Consider the following 18134-nt stretch of genomic DNA (forward strand, 5'->3'; position numbering starts at 1 on the left):
CAACCTCTCGTGGTCTAATTATGGGCTAAGTATACCCAATTGACGGGTAAGCCTTGCTAGGGCTAGTAACATGATTTTCAGGTATGTCATTCGAGGACTCAGTTGCTAGTTCTCCTTGGCCCTGCACTTTACCACCTGGCTGGTCCGTGGAATGGGATCCATCCCTGGATGGCAATGACTCTTCGGAATGACGCCATGCTTTGGGCTAACTATGGTGCCTGCTTTGCGACGAGTAGTCGCGTTGTTGTTTCTTTTCCGCTGCCATCTCTGAATAATGTCTGTTAAAACTTGAAGTTTTCAAACAAGGTCTGTATAAATTTGTTTTAGTTAGGTTTGCAGTACTCGACCAGAACCCGGTTTGTAATAACTAATTATGCCTATGTTGTAAAAAAAATGTGATGGTGATTGTATCTCTGGACTCGCCTTCGTGCGAGGTACGCTTAAACCATCCGGAATCCGGTGGTTTCATCGGGACGTTACCCGACAGACCATTGGGTTGTTCCATTTGAAGTGCGTTGAGGTCATATCAGCTGTGTATAGCTATGGTCTGCGCAGTTGAGCCAGAATAATTCAAGCGATTCTGCCACAACCTAGGCCTATCTCCAAACGAATGAGCCGGAGCTGAAGAACTTTTTGCACTTGATGGTCGTCTGAATTCCACATTAGTCCGCACCGTTACAATTTGATAGCATCGGTTGATCCGATATTTCTTTTCATGCTGTCACTCGTCCAATTCATCTCGGTTGTGATTTGGACACCCTAAAAATATTATCTCTATATTTTTAATATACTTGCCATCTTGGCTATGATTTAGACTTCATCGGTAGAACCTAAAAATCCTACAAATATCAGCTCACAAACTTGTTAGTCCTATTGACTATGTTGTCATTCAATCACCAAAATCACAATGATGGCCTAATGGGCCATTTTCCTTACAGGTTCCTCAATTGATTATTGTGATCATGGACTGGTTCAACCACTGCTATTAATAACTGGGTTCTTGAATCTGGTGTTGTTTCATGATAATTTTGGGGCATCAATGATATGTGATTGACAAAATGATTCAGCTTTTGTATGATAACTTAGGCCTTCTTGCATATATCAATACTACCCCACCGGTCCCAAAGTGTCATTGTAGTTTTGTCCTAAATCAAACTATTTACCTAAGTCAAACTATCTTATTTGTTATCATAAACTTTGATACTTTCCGTATGTAAACTTGACCGAGCTTAAGATGGTTTGACTTAGGTAAAACAATAACGACAATATCTTTGGGACGGGAAAGTACTTTGCTGCTGGGGGCTATGAAGGTGATTCATGTGCTTTTATTCAAATACATGCATCAATGCTTTTGGCCTGCCTGAACCTCCAGGTGCCAATGATGAAGTCTTGAAATTTGTTGAGGTCTTAGCATGGGTACTCTTGCGGAGTTGCAGTCTTGCCCCACCCAAATAGTCCACTGCATCTTTATTCTTTAGTCTTGTTTCATGAACATCTTGACAAATTTGACAGTTTGGGACACTATCAGTTTTTGTCAAGATTCAACATTTGGAGTTCAAAGTGTGGAACAGGTCCGTAAATAGGGCTTAACAGTTAACATGCTGGAGTGGAACAATAATTGCTATCCATAGCAACGGACGTGCACACTGGCTAGTGCAAATCAAAGCTAGGTAGAACTTAAAATCCTATTACATTGATCTCATGCAATGATCAAGTAGATATAAATTCGCAATCCATTATAGTTTCCCTTTCTTTTTTTTCCCCAAATGCATTATTCTGTAATATGGAGACTGGAGGTAAAGCTTTTATTTCCATCTTTCTTCTCCACTTCCGTTAAACTTTGTGGAATCCCGTGGAGCATAATAGTAGCGTTGTAATGTAAGAGCATAGTAATCATTCGTCTCCAGTATCCAATAACTAGCAGCCTAATTGTTGGACTTCCGCCTATATCAGCAGTTAGAAAAAATTTCCATCAAAGAAATACAGCATGTGTCCTTTGGGCAGAGCAGCTCTTGACGACATATACCGTCTCCAGAGTTAACACGAAACGGCGGCAGCAGCCAGCAGAACAATATGTTGCAGAAAAAGGAGAGCAGAAGATAAAACTAAACAACAGGAGAAAGTCAAAACTGACTAGGCAAAATAACTTCCAGTCTAATCCAGACTTCAGGCACACAAGCACTAGTATTTAGGAATGAAAATAGATCGGATACAAACGAATATCTATGGATACGAATACAGATAATTATTCTTTAATCGAATGGGATTCGGTATGGATAGTCTAAAATGTGTCGGATATTGAAATACATCTAATCTACTAGTATTAAAGCAAGGAATAATTTCTTGATCTGGAGTTGGTTCGAAACCATTTAGAATTAGCGTTTAACGAGTAAAATAGAAAAACCGAAGTATTCGACCGACACATACTATGTTATTATATATTTTTATATATTAATCAATATATTTAGGTATATTTGCAAGTATCAATATAAGTAATCCATCTTTGATTATCCGGATACAGATTGAATCTTGAATAGCTACATTTGGATACAGATTGTCCATTTAGTATGGAAACCTATTTCAGTCGGACGATTGGTCAAAAAGTATCCATACCATTTTCACCCCTACTAGTATCACAAAAGCAGAAATCAACCTCTACACCCGGACAGTATTTCGAACAGAGACTAGACAATGACGCAGTATTCTTGCTTATTGTCCACAGTTCCAAATGATCGCTTACCGGTTTCCATGCTACAAGGCGCAAGAGAACATACACAAGAACATCTAGAGATTCATAGGACAAATTGTAAAGCCACAGGACATCACTAGAGTCAGTTGACTTAGAGAACCTGTTAATATGAACAGCTCCTAAAGTTTCGACGTTTCTCAGGCGAAAGCAATAATCAAAGGACTAGTTTGGCAATATTTCTGCAAGCTTCCCAAATTATGCACTACCACCATATTTCTACAGACCCAACATTGCTCTGCTTGCTCCTGCCTCCCTCTCCCCTGAAGCAACTGATCCAGATGCTGTTGGTGATTTCATGGACAGCGGCGCAACTATCTGTGGGGGAGCTATTGCAGCTTGCGCCGTCACTGTTACACCCTTAGTTAACATGTCATGGTTGGGAACCGGGGTAGCTACGAGAAGAACACCCATCTGTTGTGTGCTGCTACCAGCAATACCTGCTGCGGTGACACTCTCCTGCGAAGGTTCATACGGCTTGACTGCCTTTTTGGGTTTCTTGGCTCGGCGTCGTTTTTCTGAAGAGGCTGGCGAAGCTTCAGGGATAGCATTGTCACCACTCAATAAACTCTTCCTGTGGACTGAACAGAAATCTGTCCCCCATTTCGCACTCGTACCACATCCTTGGAACTTGCACCGACTCCCCCCACCATGCTTAATGCAGAAATCTGTCCGTCCTTGTGCACTCTTTGTACATCCTTCGAATTTGCACCGCCTTCCCCCACCATGTCTGATGCAGTAATCTGTGTTCCCTTGTGCACCCTTTGCACACCCTTCAAATTTGCATCTCTTGCCACCACCATGCCTTACGCAGCGGTCACTACGGCCTTGGCCACATGCTGCGTTTGGACATCCAGAGATAATGCACCGCTTCCCTCCTCCATGGCCAATGCATAAAGGTGTGCCTCCATGTGCACCTCTTGCACAGCCCCGTACCATGCAGCCCTTGCTAACACCACTATGTAACTTGCAGTAGATTGAGTTCTCCTGTGCCTGCTTGCTGCAGCTTTCGTGCTTACAAAGCCTGCCTGCCCCACGAAAGACCAACTGTGTAATCTGACCCTGAGTGCTCCCAAAACTATCCTTTAGTTTACTGCGATCATCCCCTTCATGCTTGATGTGCATTTCTTGCTCAGTGCATGTCACTGCACTAGAAACAGGTCCATTAAATTGGCTGTCGTTAACAGGAGGCACCAATACACCTGAGCTCCCCTGTGCAATCTGGAGGTGATTGTACTGTTGGTGTGACAGCCCCCCGCTGTGAAATTTGCAGTACAGTACCCTTCCATCAACAACCTCGTTGCACCCAGGTTGCTGGCATCGGTTCCTGTCTGTTTAAGAAGGAAATCAATATATTAGAAATATATAAAATACAACAGAAATAAATATTGAAGGAAATGGCGTACAAAGAAAAGCTGATAGTGAAACACCACAAAATAAAAGTAATTGGTTACATCAACATATCATACATTAACTCCCGACTTCATGAGAAAAGATATCTATCAATGAACACAAGCACACGAAATCTGGAGGTAGGTCCCACATAGAACATGTCAGCAAATTAACTTCAGGACTAGTTCAAGTTCAAGGAGAATCATATAGACTAATAATGGTACATCGAATATGCAGTAGCAATGTGTATTGCAGACCAAATCAGTGAAACATAACAAATATAACAGAACATTTTATTGAACAGAATAAAGAAGCGCCCTTGCAAAATCACAGGTTTTGGGTCACTAGGCATGGAAAACGTACCAACAAGTGAACCTTCTGCCATATGCATCTGTACTCAAAACAATAAACCACCGAAAATGTCAGAATATTGTGATTATGTACCTGAACATATTGTTACTTAACGGACAGACCAAATTACCTTTATGCGAGACATATGGTCATGCCCCATAAATGTTGTGTCTTTTTCTGCGGAAGGTTCAAGCATAAAAGCGTCAGATAATGGAGCAGAGGTAGCATTTCAGCAATCACTTAACTATAAGAATGTAACAGACATGTTAAAGCAAACAAAAATTGGAGGTTGAAGATTAAGTTATTTGCCAAATAGTACAACTTAAATGGTTGGGATAGGGTAAAAAATACCCCTTGCCGAGGAGCATGTGGTTGCTCTAAATGAATATATATGGAGAATGAGGACCGTATTATTGCAGGCCACAAATTTCAGCTTTAGTATACTGTACATATGAAAACTTTGTTACATAGCACCACTAGCTAACCTTTTTTGTTTTTGGCTACCAGTTTGATAGCAAGCCTACAAGATGGAAGTACCATGTGAATGAGATAAGCTGATTATCATTTTGTTAGCGATTAGAGGTTCTACTACACTGCAGTTGTTTCTGGTTGTTACTAAATACTGGCGTCTGTATTGTAAGCTCCAGCCCATTATTCAAAGCTTGGGAACTCATCAAATCGAAATAGTGTGTTCTTGTAATCAACAATACATACTAAATGAGAATGAAAATTAACAGTAGTTTCAGGTTTTCAGCAGAAAAGAGGTACAATACACAATAGGACAAACAAAACTATATTCTCATGAACAATTTGGCTATTGTACATTAAAAGAAGAAAAAAAATACCATCTTTCATTACTCAGCTTTAAAGAGTAAAATACAAACTAAATCGAAAATGGAAGAAAAAACCAGAAAAAAAATATAAGGCAAGATATCATAAGGAACATCCTCCCATGATTTTTTTCTATTGGTATTTACAATAACTGTAGCATCATCCATCTATTATGGTTTCAAATATGTAAGAGTAAGTTATCAAAGAGGATGAGACAGTCGTGAATACTACAACAATTGTTCTTTTAAGCGCACAAAATTAAACCAAGTGAAATTAATTTGAGAAAAAAATGTGAAAATATTTAAGGTGTATGCTCAGTTAGGTTCTTTGGTCATTCAAGCCAAATAATATAATCAAGCCAAACAAAACTGTAGGACGGAACAGGGAAAAACACAAAACCCAGTGCATGCCTAACAGTGTGGTGGCCTAATGATTTAAACCATTGCAGAAATTCCAATTTCTATGCCTCATCAAGCAATGAACTTTTCCACAGATTTGATTGAAGCATAAAAGTACAACCACAACAAGTAAGTTATGGGTGGTGGCTAGGTGCTCTTGAGCAAGAAACATATATGTAGCAGAAAAACACAGCACAGCCTTGAAGCAAAAATAAAACTGCTTGAATGGTTCAAGCCAAAAGGCACTTATAAGGTACATAGCTACAGCATCAAGAAAATTGACCAAGTATGAAGGAATTATAAAGCATCTAATTGATCATATTATTTTAGCTAAAGCCTGAAGAAAATCAACCAAGTATCACGGAACTACAAAGCATCTGATTGATCTTGTTATGGTGATTGAGAGGTATCTCCTATCGTATTATTCTGAGCAGTTGACCTTAGGAAGGGAGGATTTATTGCAAATAAGGGTGGTATAGTAATTATTCCCCTACTTTGTCATAGTTTATTCATTGCTGCACTGGATTGAAGAAATCCCTCTTCCACTGCACTTGCTAAGGGGCTCGCGCATACACCTGCGCAGGGTGTCACCGCCGCCTTCCAGTTCGGCGAAATGGAGGATCCCGTAGACATCCATCACCGACAGTCGACGCACCATCGCCCAAAGCCACACAAGACCCCTTCGTGAAATCCAGCAATGTCGTGGGCACCATCATGCAGCCGAGCATGACACGACCGTACTTGTCTGCCGTGGCGTGCCCCATCGCTTCCAATGTCGAGGTCGTGGCCTACTTCCTGAGGCACTCGGGCATGATCGTGCCTACAACCTGTCTCGTTGGGCGGTCATCTAGCTACTTAAGATCCTTCCCGTGTACCACCACGAGTACTCCATCGACGTCGAGGTGTGCAGCGCTGCCGCGTACATGGTCGTGCTATCGTAGTTCCTTGACACGACAAGCCTGTGCTTCCAGGATTCACGAGCGTCATATGGTGAAAGGTAGCCGCATTAAGAACAACGGGCCCGTTCACATCTATGGATCAGTCATCCTACCCGAATGTGCCTCATATGAAAATACCAATATGTCCTTCCACATAATTTTAAAATTCGCTCCTCGCCCACAATTTAGGTTCCTTATAATAGGTACCTTTCATTTTCAAATCATTGGATCAGAGCTGATGGATGGCTGTTATTATTTTCAAGCACTATAAAAGTTCTATTTAAATGATGTCTACTCGCATGTTATCCATAATAAATAAAACATGGAAATTTGCACATGATTTTCAGGCTGTACAGCTGACAAATATGCAATAAACAGGCAACTCTGCATTATGAGATCTATGTAGTTCAGCATTTAATGAAAAGGACCCCTTTCAATTAACTTTTCTTTTCTTTTGAAAAATGATGGTCAACCTCTAGCACATAAACTCAATGTTTCATATATACTACAGAACCTGATAAATCAAGATTTCTTGACAATGACAAATCTTAGCATTAATCAATTACTAGAGAGATGCGTCCACGTTCAGCTAGTGTGTAGGTTCATTGCTATTAGCGCTAGCTAAATTTCAGCTCGTATTTAAAAGAGAATAATATGCAGATCATGTGGGCATTGACTGCACTAATTAGGAGGATATCATGGGTAGGTTTGCAGCCCTGTACGAGCTATATATATGTGACCAAACCATGAAGGCAAAGTGGCCTGAGTCAACAAAATACTTGTGTATTGTTGTCTTCTTGTGGGTGTGCCACCAGAGAAGAAATACTAGTGTGTTTGTGATAGCACCTAGAAAGTGAGGAAGTGATTTCCAACAACAAATAGATCAAACTGAATCAGAATGGCTGGTACTTACTATTCAGAGCCCTATGTCACAGATTATACTGTGATAACGAGGATTAATAATTTGTTCCTGTTTGTATCTTTCCAATTTTGAAACTTGGATGGTATTGCTTTGATGGCAACAGTAATAAACATAGGATTGTAAAACCTTCAGCATGTCAGCATTTGCGTTCCTACTATTCTAATAATCTTATCACTATGCAAATTACTCAAAACACAAATGGGTGACGAAATTGTAAACATGTGAAACAATAAAGGAATTAACCACAACTGAAGGGGACCATTCCCACTCAAAAGTGGCGTAGTAGTTCGTATACTGTGTGCAGTACACTTGTGTACATATAAAATTTTTACACGCGTATGCCATAGGAGGTGAAATGTTAAAGCTAGGGCAAGCAACAATCAAGATGCATGATGATCGATCACAAAGCCTTCGTCACCAGAATTATAAATAAGCTTCTATGGCCGAAAACAAGGTTATTACAACAACACATGAATAGCTTCGTAAAGAACTCAGGAGTAACAATTGATGCAGATATTGCATTAGGGCCTACTGCTCTGCATTGATTAGTGATGGCCTGAATGCGGCCTTCTAAGCACAAGTTTTAAGAAGGCGAAGGAATCACAAGTCGGAGAACAACAAGGATATGAAGAACTGAAACTTAGGCACTACTAAACAATCATCCTACATTAGCACATCTTCCAAATCATCCAAGCCTGCCAAGAAGCGCCATTTCCCAAAAGGGGAAGAAGAGAAAACAAGAAAGCCCACAGCACAAAACCCCCCGAAACCCAAAATCATAGCATCAGCACCACCGATCTGCCACCGGAGAGCTGAATTAAGAACAACGCCATTCCACCGAATCCCCGCGCTCAGATCTCCCCCATTAAAGAAGAAGCACACACAAATTGAGCCACAGCAAGAACCAGTACTGGCAGAAGGGGTAGTGATGAGAGGATGTACCGAGCAAGACAGGGAGGCAGAGTGACTGGACACCGGATGCGGCCGCGGCCGCGGCAGCGGCGGCCGCCGAGGTGTTGACGGAGGAGCGGATGGGCGAGGAGTGGGAAGGGTAAAGGCAGGAATGCGGATGCAATTTCTATAGTCGGCAATAGTATTTTAGTAGAAGGGATTGGAATGGGGGGCTTTGAGAGTTGCAACTTGCAGGCGGAGGACGCATAAAAAATTGGTCACAAAGGGGAAGAAGGTGGCTGCCTGATTTGATCCGGCGCTGTTATTGGCAAGGCAACCAGCCGCAGCCGGACAAGAGGGGGCTCCTGCATAGCTTCCGAAAGATAGATAAGCGATCTATCTATAAAGTCCATTAACGAATATTTGAAGCCCAGCAATAATAGAGCGCTTCGCTTTAAGTTAATTTTTCCGTTCAGTTCCATTTAGAACCCGCGCACTAACAACCTACCTAGTATCTATACTTTTTCTTTACGTATCGGCGCGACAGAACTTAGATAACTCAAACAATGTCGAGGAAACTCAAAATGTTTTGCGGGGACATGTGGTATGAAGGGGGTAAGTAACGGGTGGGAAACTTGAAAGTGAAGGTCCGAACTTGCAAATCCAGATTTGAGGTTTAGTTTTCTGTTAAAATGTACATGAAACGTATCAAGTAAACACACGGAACATATCTGACAAAGTATTGAGCACAAATTACTAAAAACTATAGAATTATTCTGCTGAACAAATACATGAATACTTTGTCAATCTTGAAATGAAGTATTACTCCTTGAACCTGTTAACAAGTGACATAACAAAGAAGTTATTGAACATATGTTATAGAAATGTTGAAAGTACCTAAATGAACTATTCGACATTTGATGAACATTTGTTGAAAGGTCACAGATGAAATTGTTGAAATATAACTAATAGATTTATTGTCACTATTAATCATTAATGTTGTTGTCGGAGGAAATCTCCAGCCGGGTGGCGGAATGCACCCGCCTAATCCTAGTTAAGAATGGATTTGGAGGAGACTTAGGAGCTCTTGATCGGTGGACGGATGAACACAGGAAAGACACAAGGGTTTTAGAGTGGTTCGGGCCGCCGGAGCGTAATACCCTACGTCCACTTTGGTGTGGTATTGATTGTAGAAGTCTAGATGAAACCTGAGCTGGAGTCTAAGGTTGGTCCTTGTGAGCTTGTCCGCTTCTGTCTAACGAGTGCACGCTCCCTTTTATAGTTCAAGGGAGGTGCTTACACTGTGCGGGGCCCCGACAGGTGGGCCCGGCCAACAGAAGCCTATTCGATGAGAGATATTCTCCTCTCTGTAGTCCTCTCGATCGAGAAGTTGATGTGCGTATTTACAGCCAGGATATGGCCGTGTGCAACCTTGTCTGCACAGTGACTGCTATCAGTGTTACCCAACAGTGAAGCCGTGCTGCCACTGTTGGGTCAGAACCTTCTGTCAGGCGAGGAAGCGGCGCTGACCCGCCGCGCCGTTACCTCCGCGGACACTGTTGCAGTGCACGCCTCGGCTCGCCTGTCGCAGGCCATCATCACCCACGCGCGCGGCGACGTGATGGGACTACACGCCGTCTGCCTACGCGCGGAGCATAGTGACGCGCCGCCTTCAGATCAGGCGGGCTTACCGTGGTGTCAGCTTACCTGCCCCGTGTGTCAGTGGCAGGCCATACTTTTGACTTGGGCGCACCCAGCCCACCTACCGCATTTAATGTGGTAGTTGGGCTAGAGTCCCGCGAAGGGCCTTCTGCCACGGGCACGTGGCAGGGCCAGTCCCGCTCCTGCCGCGGAGGCGGCACGTGGCGGCACCGGACCCCTTCCCAGGGGGAGGGGGGTCCAGGCCCCTCGAGGCCGGTCCGAGCGGTCAGGCCCGTGGAGGTCTAGCCCCCACACGTGGCGGTCCCGGACCTCCTTGGGGAGTCCGGGTCCGTGGGGGCTACCCGAGAGCACTCCTGCCCTTACGGGCACGTGGAGGCCCTGGACCTATAAGAGCACGGGGGCGGTCCGGAGACCATGATCCCAGCTGTCAGGCCCGGGCCGTATGCCATGTCACCCAGAGGACGAGGAGGAGGCTACGGATAGCGAGGCGCTAAGGGTCTGGACACCCTAGCAGGAGGTATCCCTGTCCGTATGTACCGACAGAGGCCCCGGGCCCACCTAGGGTAAGGAACGAACCCGCAGGTGGGGACATATCCCAGCGTTGCGCCGGGTGGACAGCTTGTTCCCGCCGGGAAAGGGCATGGATATCTTTTCCCCCTTAGCGGGATCCCCGAGGGGCCCGTCCTCCGCCCGCACCATGCGCGTCAGGCGGTTCAGATTCTTATCTCATTCGAGCCCGTCCCGCGGCTCGGGCGGTTCGGATTCCGCCTTTCCCCCTGCCTCCAGCGGCCACGCCTTTGACTGGCGGGCCTGAGCCCACCGTCATTGGGTGTGAGAGGAGGGGGCCTGGTACAGGCGATCCTTCGGCTTCTCCTCGATCGCCGCGGAGCTCGAGAGAGAGCGAGCAGCTTTTACATAAAAGGTAGGCGCCGAAGGAAACGGCTACCTTTTCGCTCTTGCCTTCAACGGACGCCGCAGCGCCCCTTCGTCTTTGCACGCACCTTGCAATCAGCTTCCTTGCGCTCGGCATTCCTTCTCCTTCCTGCTCCCTTGCGATCCATCCCCCGCAATCGCAGCGCCCATCACCATGTCTTCACTCCCTTTTCCGCGCCGCTTCCAGAGCTAGACCCAGCTGGACTTGGTGTGCCGCCTTCTGGGATGGACCGCGCTGGAGCAAGCCGGGAAGATAAGGGCCGGTAAAATCCCCCTCGGCGACCTTGCCGCGGGGGAGTTCGTCCTCTTCAACTTGTACGCCATGTGCGGGTTGGTGCCTTCGATCTCCTCCTTCTTCCTCTTGCTCCTGGAGGAGTTCGGCCTCCAGCTTCAACACCTCACCCCCCACTCCGTCCTCCTCGTGGCGGTCTTTGCCCACTTTATGGAGATGTTTATGGGGGTCCGTCCCTGCACCACCATCTTCAGGCATTTTTATGCCTTGGTCAGGACAGGGAGGAGCAACCACGAGGTCGGCGCCTACTACTTCCAGCTCCGGCACGGGATGGCGAGCTCGTACATCAGCGCCTTCTCCACCTCCAAGTGGGAGGATTGGCGAGAAGGCTGGTGTCGGAGGAAATCTCCAGCCGGGTGGCGGAATGCACCCGCCTAATCCTAGTTAAGGATGGGTTTGGAGGAGGCTTAGGAGCTCTTGATCGGTGGGCGGATAAAAACAGGAAATACACAAGGGTTTTAGAGTGGTTCGGGCCGCCGGAGCGTAATACCCTACGTCCACTTTGGTGTGGTATTGATTGTAGAAGTCTGGATGAAACCTGAGCTGGAGTCTAAGGTTGGTCCTTGTGAGCTTGTCCTTGTGAGCTTGTCCGCTTCTGTCTAACGAGTGTACGCTCCCTTTTATAGTTCAAGGGAGGTGCTTACACTGTGCGGGGCCCCGACAGGTGGGCCCGGCCAACAGGAGCTTGTTCTATGAGAGAGATGGAGATCTTCATCTCCAACTCCTCTCTGTAGTCCTCTCGATCGAGAAGTTGATGTGCGTATCTACAGCCAGGATATGGCCGTGTGTAGCCTTGTCTGCATAGTGACTGCTATCAGTGTTACCCAACAGTGAAGCCATGCTGCCACTATTGGGTCAGAACCTTCTGTCAGGCAAGGAAGCAGCGCTGACCCGCCGCGCCGTTGCCTCCGCGCGCACTGTTGCAGTGCACGCCTCGACTCGCCTGTCGCAGGCCATCATCACCCACGCGCGCGGCGCCGTGACGGGACTACACGCCATCTGCCTGCGCACGGAGCACAGTGACACACCGCCTTCAGATCAGGCGGGCTTACCGTGGTGTCAACCTACCTGCCCCGTGTGTCAGTGGCAGGCCATACTTTTGACTTGGGCGCACCCAGCCCACCTACCGCATTTAATGTGGTAGTTGGGCTAGAGTCCCGCGAAGGGCCTTCTGCCACGGGCACGTGGCAGGGCCAGTCCCGCTCCTGCCGCGGAGGCGGCACGTAGCACCACCGGACCCCTTCCCAGGGGGAGGGGGGTCCGGGCCCCTCAAGGCCGGTCGGAGCGGTCAGGCCCGTGGAGGTCTGGCCCCCACACGTGGCGGCCCCGGACCTCCCTAGGGAGTCTGGGTCCGTGGGGGCCACCCGAGAGCACTCCTGCCCTTACGGGCACATGGAGGCCCCAGACCTATAAGAGCACGGGGGCGGTCCGGAGACCATGATCCCAACTGTCAGGCCCGGGCCGTATGCCACGTCACCCAGAGGACGAGGAGGAGGCTACGGATAGCGAGGCGCTAAGGGTCTAGACACCCTAGCAGGAGGTACCCCTGTCCGTATGTACCGATAGCTGGGTCATCACCGAGGCCGACCCCCACGACCACTTGGAGCTGCCAACAGAGGGGCCTCAGAGCGACCGTTGCACCTAGAAGGCCGAGCCGTCGATGCCGGAGGAGCTCGGCCCGGTCCTTGATCGGGTCAAGAATCTCTCAAGGAGCGGCCTAACTTCACTGATGGTGCTGGGTGATTTCCTGAAGCGGCGGGTCGCTCCCCTGCAGCAGCGGACCAGGATGGCCTGCATGTACACGGGGACAAATGACTGCTGCAGGATCGCGCGTGGGCACGGCACCGATTTCTCCAGGGCAGAGCTGGAGACGGTGTTCCGGGCGATGACCGACGAGGCATTCAGCCTGGAGTCCCTGGTCCTCCCGAGCGGGATCAAGGCCCTGTGCGAGGACCAGGCGTTGCGGTTGACGGTCCTGGCATCGATGCCGATCCTCGACGAGGGTGGCCTGGTGGTCCGGCAGCTGAGAGGCGACCCCAATCGTGGGATCCACATCCCCGGCGCCTCACCCGTCCGCCAGCAGCGCGCCACCCAAGGTCCCGGGGGGCCAAGTCCCAGAGGTCCGGCCCCCGCCGGGAAGGGAAAAGAGAAGGTGCCGGTGCCGGAGCACCGCCATAAGGACAATATGGAGGGGTCCAAGGCCCGGAGGCTCCAGCGCGGCGACGGCTCCTTTGTCGGGGAGCCGGTCCCCAAACGCCAGAAGACGGTGGAGGCGGAGAGACAGAGTAGAGCTCCACCACCTCCGCCGCAACGCCAGCAACCGGACAGGAGGTCGGAGGAGGCGCGACGGCCTTCTCCGGAGCGGCAGATTCCTCCGCCGCCACCGATGACGCGGCGCCCAGTGACGCCACCACCACCGACAGAGCTAAGGCCACAAACCCCGCCCCCGCCACCAGAAGCGCCAGCGGCCGGGGGCCACCACCAAAGGTCCGGGGGTCCTCTGCAGGAAAAAAGGTCCCCCCAGTCGTCCGGGGCGGTTGGGAGTGGTATGACTTCGTGTAAGTAGTCTTCTCAGAGCTTTTCATTTTTCATTTGCCTTCTGGGGCCCTAACCATGTCGGTGATATGACAGGCCCCATCCTTCGGACGCATCGAGCACGTCCGTCGGAGCCACTCCAGCTGGGGGGTCCGGCCCCCAGCCAGTACCTTCATCTTCTCCTGCTGGGGAGTCGGCGACAACTCCAGCAGGGACTCCGCCCGCGCCAGCACCAGTAGCTGCCGGACCCAGAGGTCCGGAGCCGGATGCTGCCACACCCCCAAGGCCCGAAGCCGCCCCCCAAGAGGAGACCGCCAGACATGCTGCGACAATCAAGACGCCAGCAGCAGCAGCAGCAGCAGCAGCGCCGGACGCCATGGCGGAGCCCCCTCTAGCTGAGCCAGCAGCAGCAGCAGAGGCGGCAGCGCCGGAGGCAGCGGAGGTGCCGGAGGCAGCGGCGCCGGAGGTCGCGGAGGTCGCCAGCACCACCACTCCACCCGCGCAGGAGGAGGAGCCGGAGGTGGTGCTGGGGAGGCACCTTCTCCCGAGCCCAGCGGAGATCCCCCTCCCCCGCCTTTTTATCAAGAGCCAACAAGCACTGGAGGAGCTGGAGGCAGGCATCCGCCGGGAGTGGGAGAGGCTGGAGGCGGAATGCCATCGGCTCTCTGACTGGGAGCACCGCCTGGCGGACCGCATCGAGACCGTCTCCGCCCGCTACACCGGGGAGCGCGCCAAGCTCGTGCTGGAGCGCGAACTCCTGCAGGAGCAGTTGTAGAAGGCTCTCGACCGAGAGGCGGCAGCTGCCCAACGGGAGAGAGCGGCCGCATGGTGGGAGAAGCATGCCATCGAGCGGGAGCTCGTGGCGGAGAAGAGGGTGCACGCGGCGGCGGACAGGGAGAAGATCGCCCTGGAGCTAGCCAACCAGACCAAGGTGGTGGTGGAGGTGACCAAGGAGCAAGAAGCTGCCCTTGCGGAACGGGAGGCAGCCGCGGCGGAGAGAGAAAAAAGGCTTGCCGCCCGCAAAGAAGAGGAGGTGACCCGGCTCAAGGAGCTCCAGGAGCGGGAGGCGGCCGTGGAGGAGGAACTGGCGGTGGGGACCCGGAGGCTCCAGGAGCGCGAAGTGGCCCTCCAGGAGAAGGAGGCCAAGGTGGAGGAGTTCCTGGTGGAGCGGAGCGCCAGCATCGGCCAGATCGTATGGTGGGCCGGTGAGGTGAACCCCTTCCTGGATGCACTCGGAGCAACCCCATCTGGGTGGTGGAGGCCCCATCTTCACTTGGCGCCGCCCTCCAGGTGCTGGACTCCACCGCCGAGTGGCTGCGAGACCTGGAGTCCAACATGCACAACCTCCTGGAGACAGAAGGGCGAGCAGTTGCTCGGGGGATGGCAGAGTACACCCTTACCTGCTTCCGGAGCCACGACCCCGCCTTCCAGCTGACTCCCGTCCTGGTCAGCCCCATCCAGGCGACGGTGGCCGCCGCGCAGGAAGGAGTATAGGAGGCGGCAGACATGGTGGTGTCCCACATCCGACGCCGCCCCGGACCTGCAGGGAGTGGGGACGCCTCCGGACCACCAGAACAATAGGCCTAGTATCTTTTTGTTGCTTTTGTAATACAACTTTACAATGTAATATTAACTTTGTGTACATTATTAGTAATGCATCTAAATGTTTCTTGCGTCCATTTATTGTGGAAAAAGCGAAAAAAACTTAGCTGTTTTTCCAACTGTCGATCCTGCGATGTGTTCTCAAGCGTACTTCCAATTGTCAATCCTGCGATGTGTTCTTAAGCGTACTTCCAATTGTCAATCCTGCGATGTGTTCTCAAGCGTACCGAGGTCCCCTGGCCCCCTGGGAGGTAGTCGCGATAGGTCGGGACTAGCTGCCATAGAACCGAGGTCCTGCATACGACTTAGGATCGATGCTTAGTAGACGTCCCCACGAGGTCCCAGACTTACCAGCGAGGACCTTCTGAGTTGCATAGTGAGTCAGAGCAACAGGACCTAGGTTCGGGGATTAAAGGGGTCCCGGCCCCCGGGTCCATGGTTCGAGGTACAACGGTACTCGCCCTAGGGGGGTAGGGCGTGTAGGCTTAGGGTACGGAACCAGGCTAAGCGGCTACACAACCCTGGACCCCAGCAAAGAACGAGCACGTCTCCCTGAAGCCAGTTCCTAGATGTCTAGTTCCTTTTCTCCTGCGAAATAGAGGTCATAGATCAGTGACGTAGCATAGCAACTCAAGAAAGGCCTCGGGCATGTCACAGACGTGAAAGACCACGTGGGGATTAGCGTAGCGAGAAGCAAAGAAAAAAATAGAATCGCATAAACCTTAAGGACACATTGAGAACAAATCTTTCCTTAATGAATTGGTACAGAAGAATTGTGCGATGTACGCAAGGGGTAGGGTTTACGAGGGCGGACCTCCACCGCCCTGGCCCGCACAATGGTGCTACCAATTACAAAGGAAAATTTTCCTCTCAACTAGGCCCCTAAGGATAGAACTTACGGAGGTGCTCAATGTTCCACGGATTGGGTAGTTGCATGCCTTCCTCCATAGCCAAACGAACAGATCCGGGTCGGCACACCTTTGTCACCTTGAAGGGCCCTTCCCAGCTGGGGGAGAGTTTGTGCAGCCCCTCACGGTTCAGGATTCGCCTTAGGACCAGGTCCCCGACCTGGAGCTCCCTACTATGCATGAACCGTTGATGATAGCGCCGGAGCGCTTGGTTGTACTGTGCGTTTCGGACTGCTGCTCGCCATCTTCGCTCATCGACGAGGTCCACGTCTTGGCGATGCAGCTGTTCCTGCAAGTCCTCATCAAAAGCTTGGACTCGTAGAGAGCCCATGGTGATCTCCGGGGGAAGGCACGCTTCGGCCCCGTAGACCAAGAAGAAAGGGGTTTTCCCAGTCGCCCGGCTGGGTGTGGTCCGGTTTCCCCACAGCACGCTCGGAAGCTGATCAACCCATTTTGCACCATGCTTCTCAAGATTGCAATAGGTCTGGATCTTGAGCCCTCTGAGGATCTCAGTATTAGCCCGCTCAACTTGGCCATTGCTCCTGGGATGCGCCACTGAGGCGAAATAGAGCTGGATGCCAATGTCCTCGCAGTACTCTTGAAAGTATTGGCTCATGAACTGAGTCCCATTGTCGGTGATGACCCGGTTCGGGACCCCGAACTGGCACACAATTAACTTGAGGAAGGCAGTTGCTGACGCCTTGGTGATGTTGACCACTGGGGTTACCTCTGACCACTTGGTGAATTTGTCAATGGCGACGTAGAGGTACTGGTACCCGCCGACGGCCCTAGGGAAAGGTCCCAAGATATCCAACCCCCATACAGCAAAGGGCCAAGAGGGAGGAATCATCTGTAGTGCCTGAGCTAGAGTGTGTATCTGCTTCGCATGGAACTGGCATGCCTTGCAGGACCTTACCAACTCAGCTGCATCCTGGAGCGCTGTCGGCCAGTAAAAGCCATGCCGGAAGGCTTTACCAACCAGCGTGCGGGATGAAGAATGACTTCCGCACTCGCCTCCATGGATCTCCGCGAGCAAGTTGCAGCCCTCTTCCTGGGTGATGCACCGCATGAGGATGCCGTTGGCGCCATGGCGGTAGAGATCCCCTTCTACCACCGTATAACGCTTAGCCATCCAGACTATGCGCTCAGCAGATGCTTGGTCTTCAGGAAGGAAATTATCTTTTAGGTAGTCCCGGACCTTAGAGATCCATGCATCGGGACCTTCCTGAGAAACTGGGCACGACCCCTGAGGTCTTCGGGACCCTCGAGGGAGCACACAACCCTTGGCGGGCTCCACGGATGGAGCGCCGCCGGGACCGCCAGCTACGAGGTGCTAGTTCGACCCCCTTCGCCCAGGTCGGCAGGCTGGGCGGAAGGGTTTGTAAGCATCTAGGCCCTTAAGGTATGTTTCGGTGATTAATGACAACCATTATTGTGACTAATGAGTTTGTGCAGCTTTATAGATCATTATTGCTCATTTGGTTATATGTCAAAAGAGGCCCCTAATTTTCATTGTTCAAAAAGGCGATCTCGGCATTCAACTCTATAATGTGTCAAGACTAAGGATCTTTCTAGCCCTAAGTGTCATAAGGTTGAGAAGGACACTTAGGTTAGTATAGGTTTTATAGTTTTGTAGTGATCGCTCTATTAAGAGGGGTTTAGGCTTAGTAACTTGAGCATGGACATGGTCATTTGAAAATGGATGCACACAATGGTCACTCAGGTTTCTAGAA

At 50.0% G+C, this 18134-nt stretch overlaps 1 protein-coding gene across 2 annotated transcripts; it reads right to left on the bottom strand.

Moving 5' to 3' along the window:
• Positions 1-2668: 2668 nt before the first annotated feature.
• On the bottom strand, positions 2669-8798 carry LOC112876624 (probable WRKY transcription factor 19). Of its 2 annotated transcripts, XM_025940777.1 has the most exons (4): positions 8521-8798; positions 4620-4666; positions 4502-4529; positions 2669-4077 (listed from the first exon to the last, which is right to left on the bottom strand). In XM_025940777.1, the coding sequence occupies exons 2-4, from the start codon at positions 4647-4649 to the stop codon at positions 2966-2968; spliced, it is 1170 nt and encodes a 389-aa protein (XP_025796562.1). In that variant the 5' UTR covers positions 4650-4666; positions 8521-8798; the 3' UTR covers positions 2669-2965. The 2 variants fall into 2 exon arrangements, with proteins under 2 accessions (XP_025796562.1, XP_025796554.1); XM_025940769.1 differs by lacking the exon at positions 8521-8798 and having other exon boundaries at positions 4620-4685.
• Between the last annotated feature and the right edge of the window lie 9336 nt (positions 8799-18134).

Source organism: Panicum hallii, chromosome 1 (assembly GCF_002211085.1).
Source record: "Panicum hallii strain FIL2 chromosome 1, PHallii_v3.1, whole genome shotgun sequence".
Taxonomy (NCBI): Eukaryota; Viridiplantae; Streptophyta; class Magnoliopsida; order Poales; family Poaceae; genus Panicum; species Panicum hallii.

Bases quoted from the DNA above. Each gene is read 5' to 3' on its own strand.
- LOC112876624 (XM_025940769.1), bottom strand. From the start codon at position 4,685: ATGCTTGAACCTTCCGCAGAAAAAGACACAACATTTATGGGGCATGAC. The intron at 4,530-4,619 runs GTAATTTGGTCT...TTTTGAGTACAG, and splicing joins ACCATATGTCTCGCATAAAG to ATGCATATGGCAGAAGGTTC. The intron at 4,078-4,501 runs GTACGTTTTCCA...CTTCTTAAACAG, and splicing joins GGCAGAAGGTTCACTTGTTG to ACAGGAACCGATGCCAGCAA.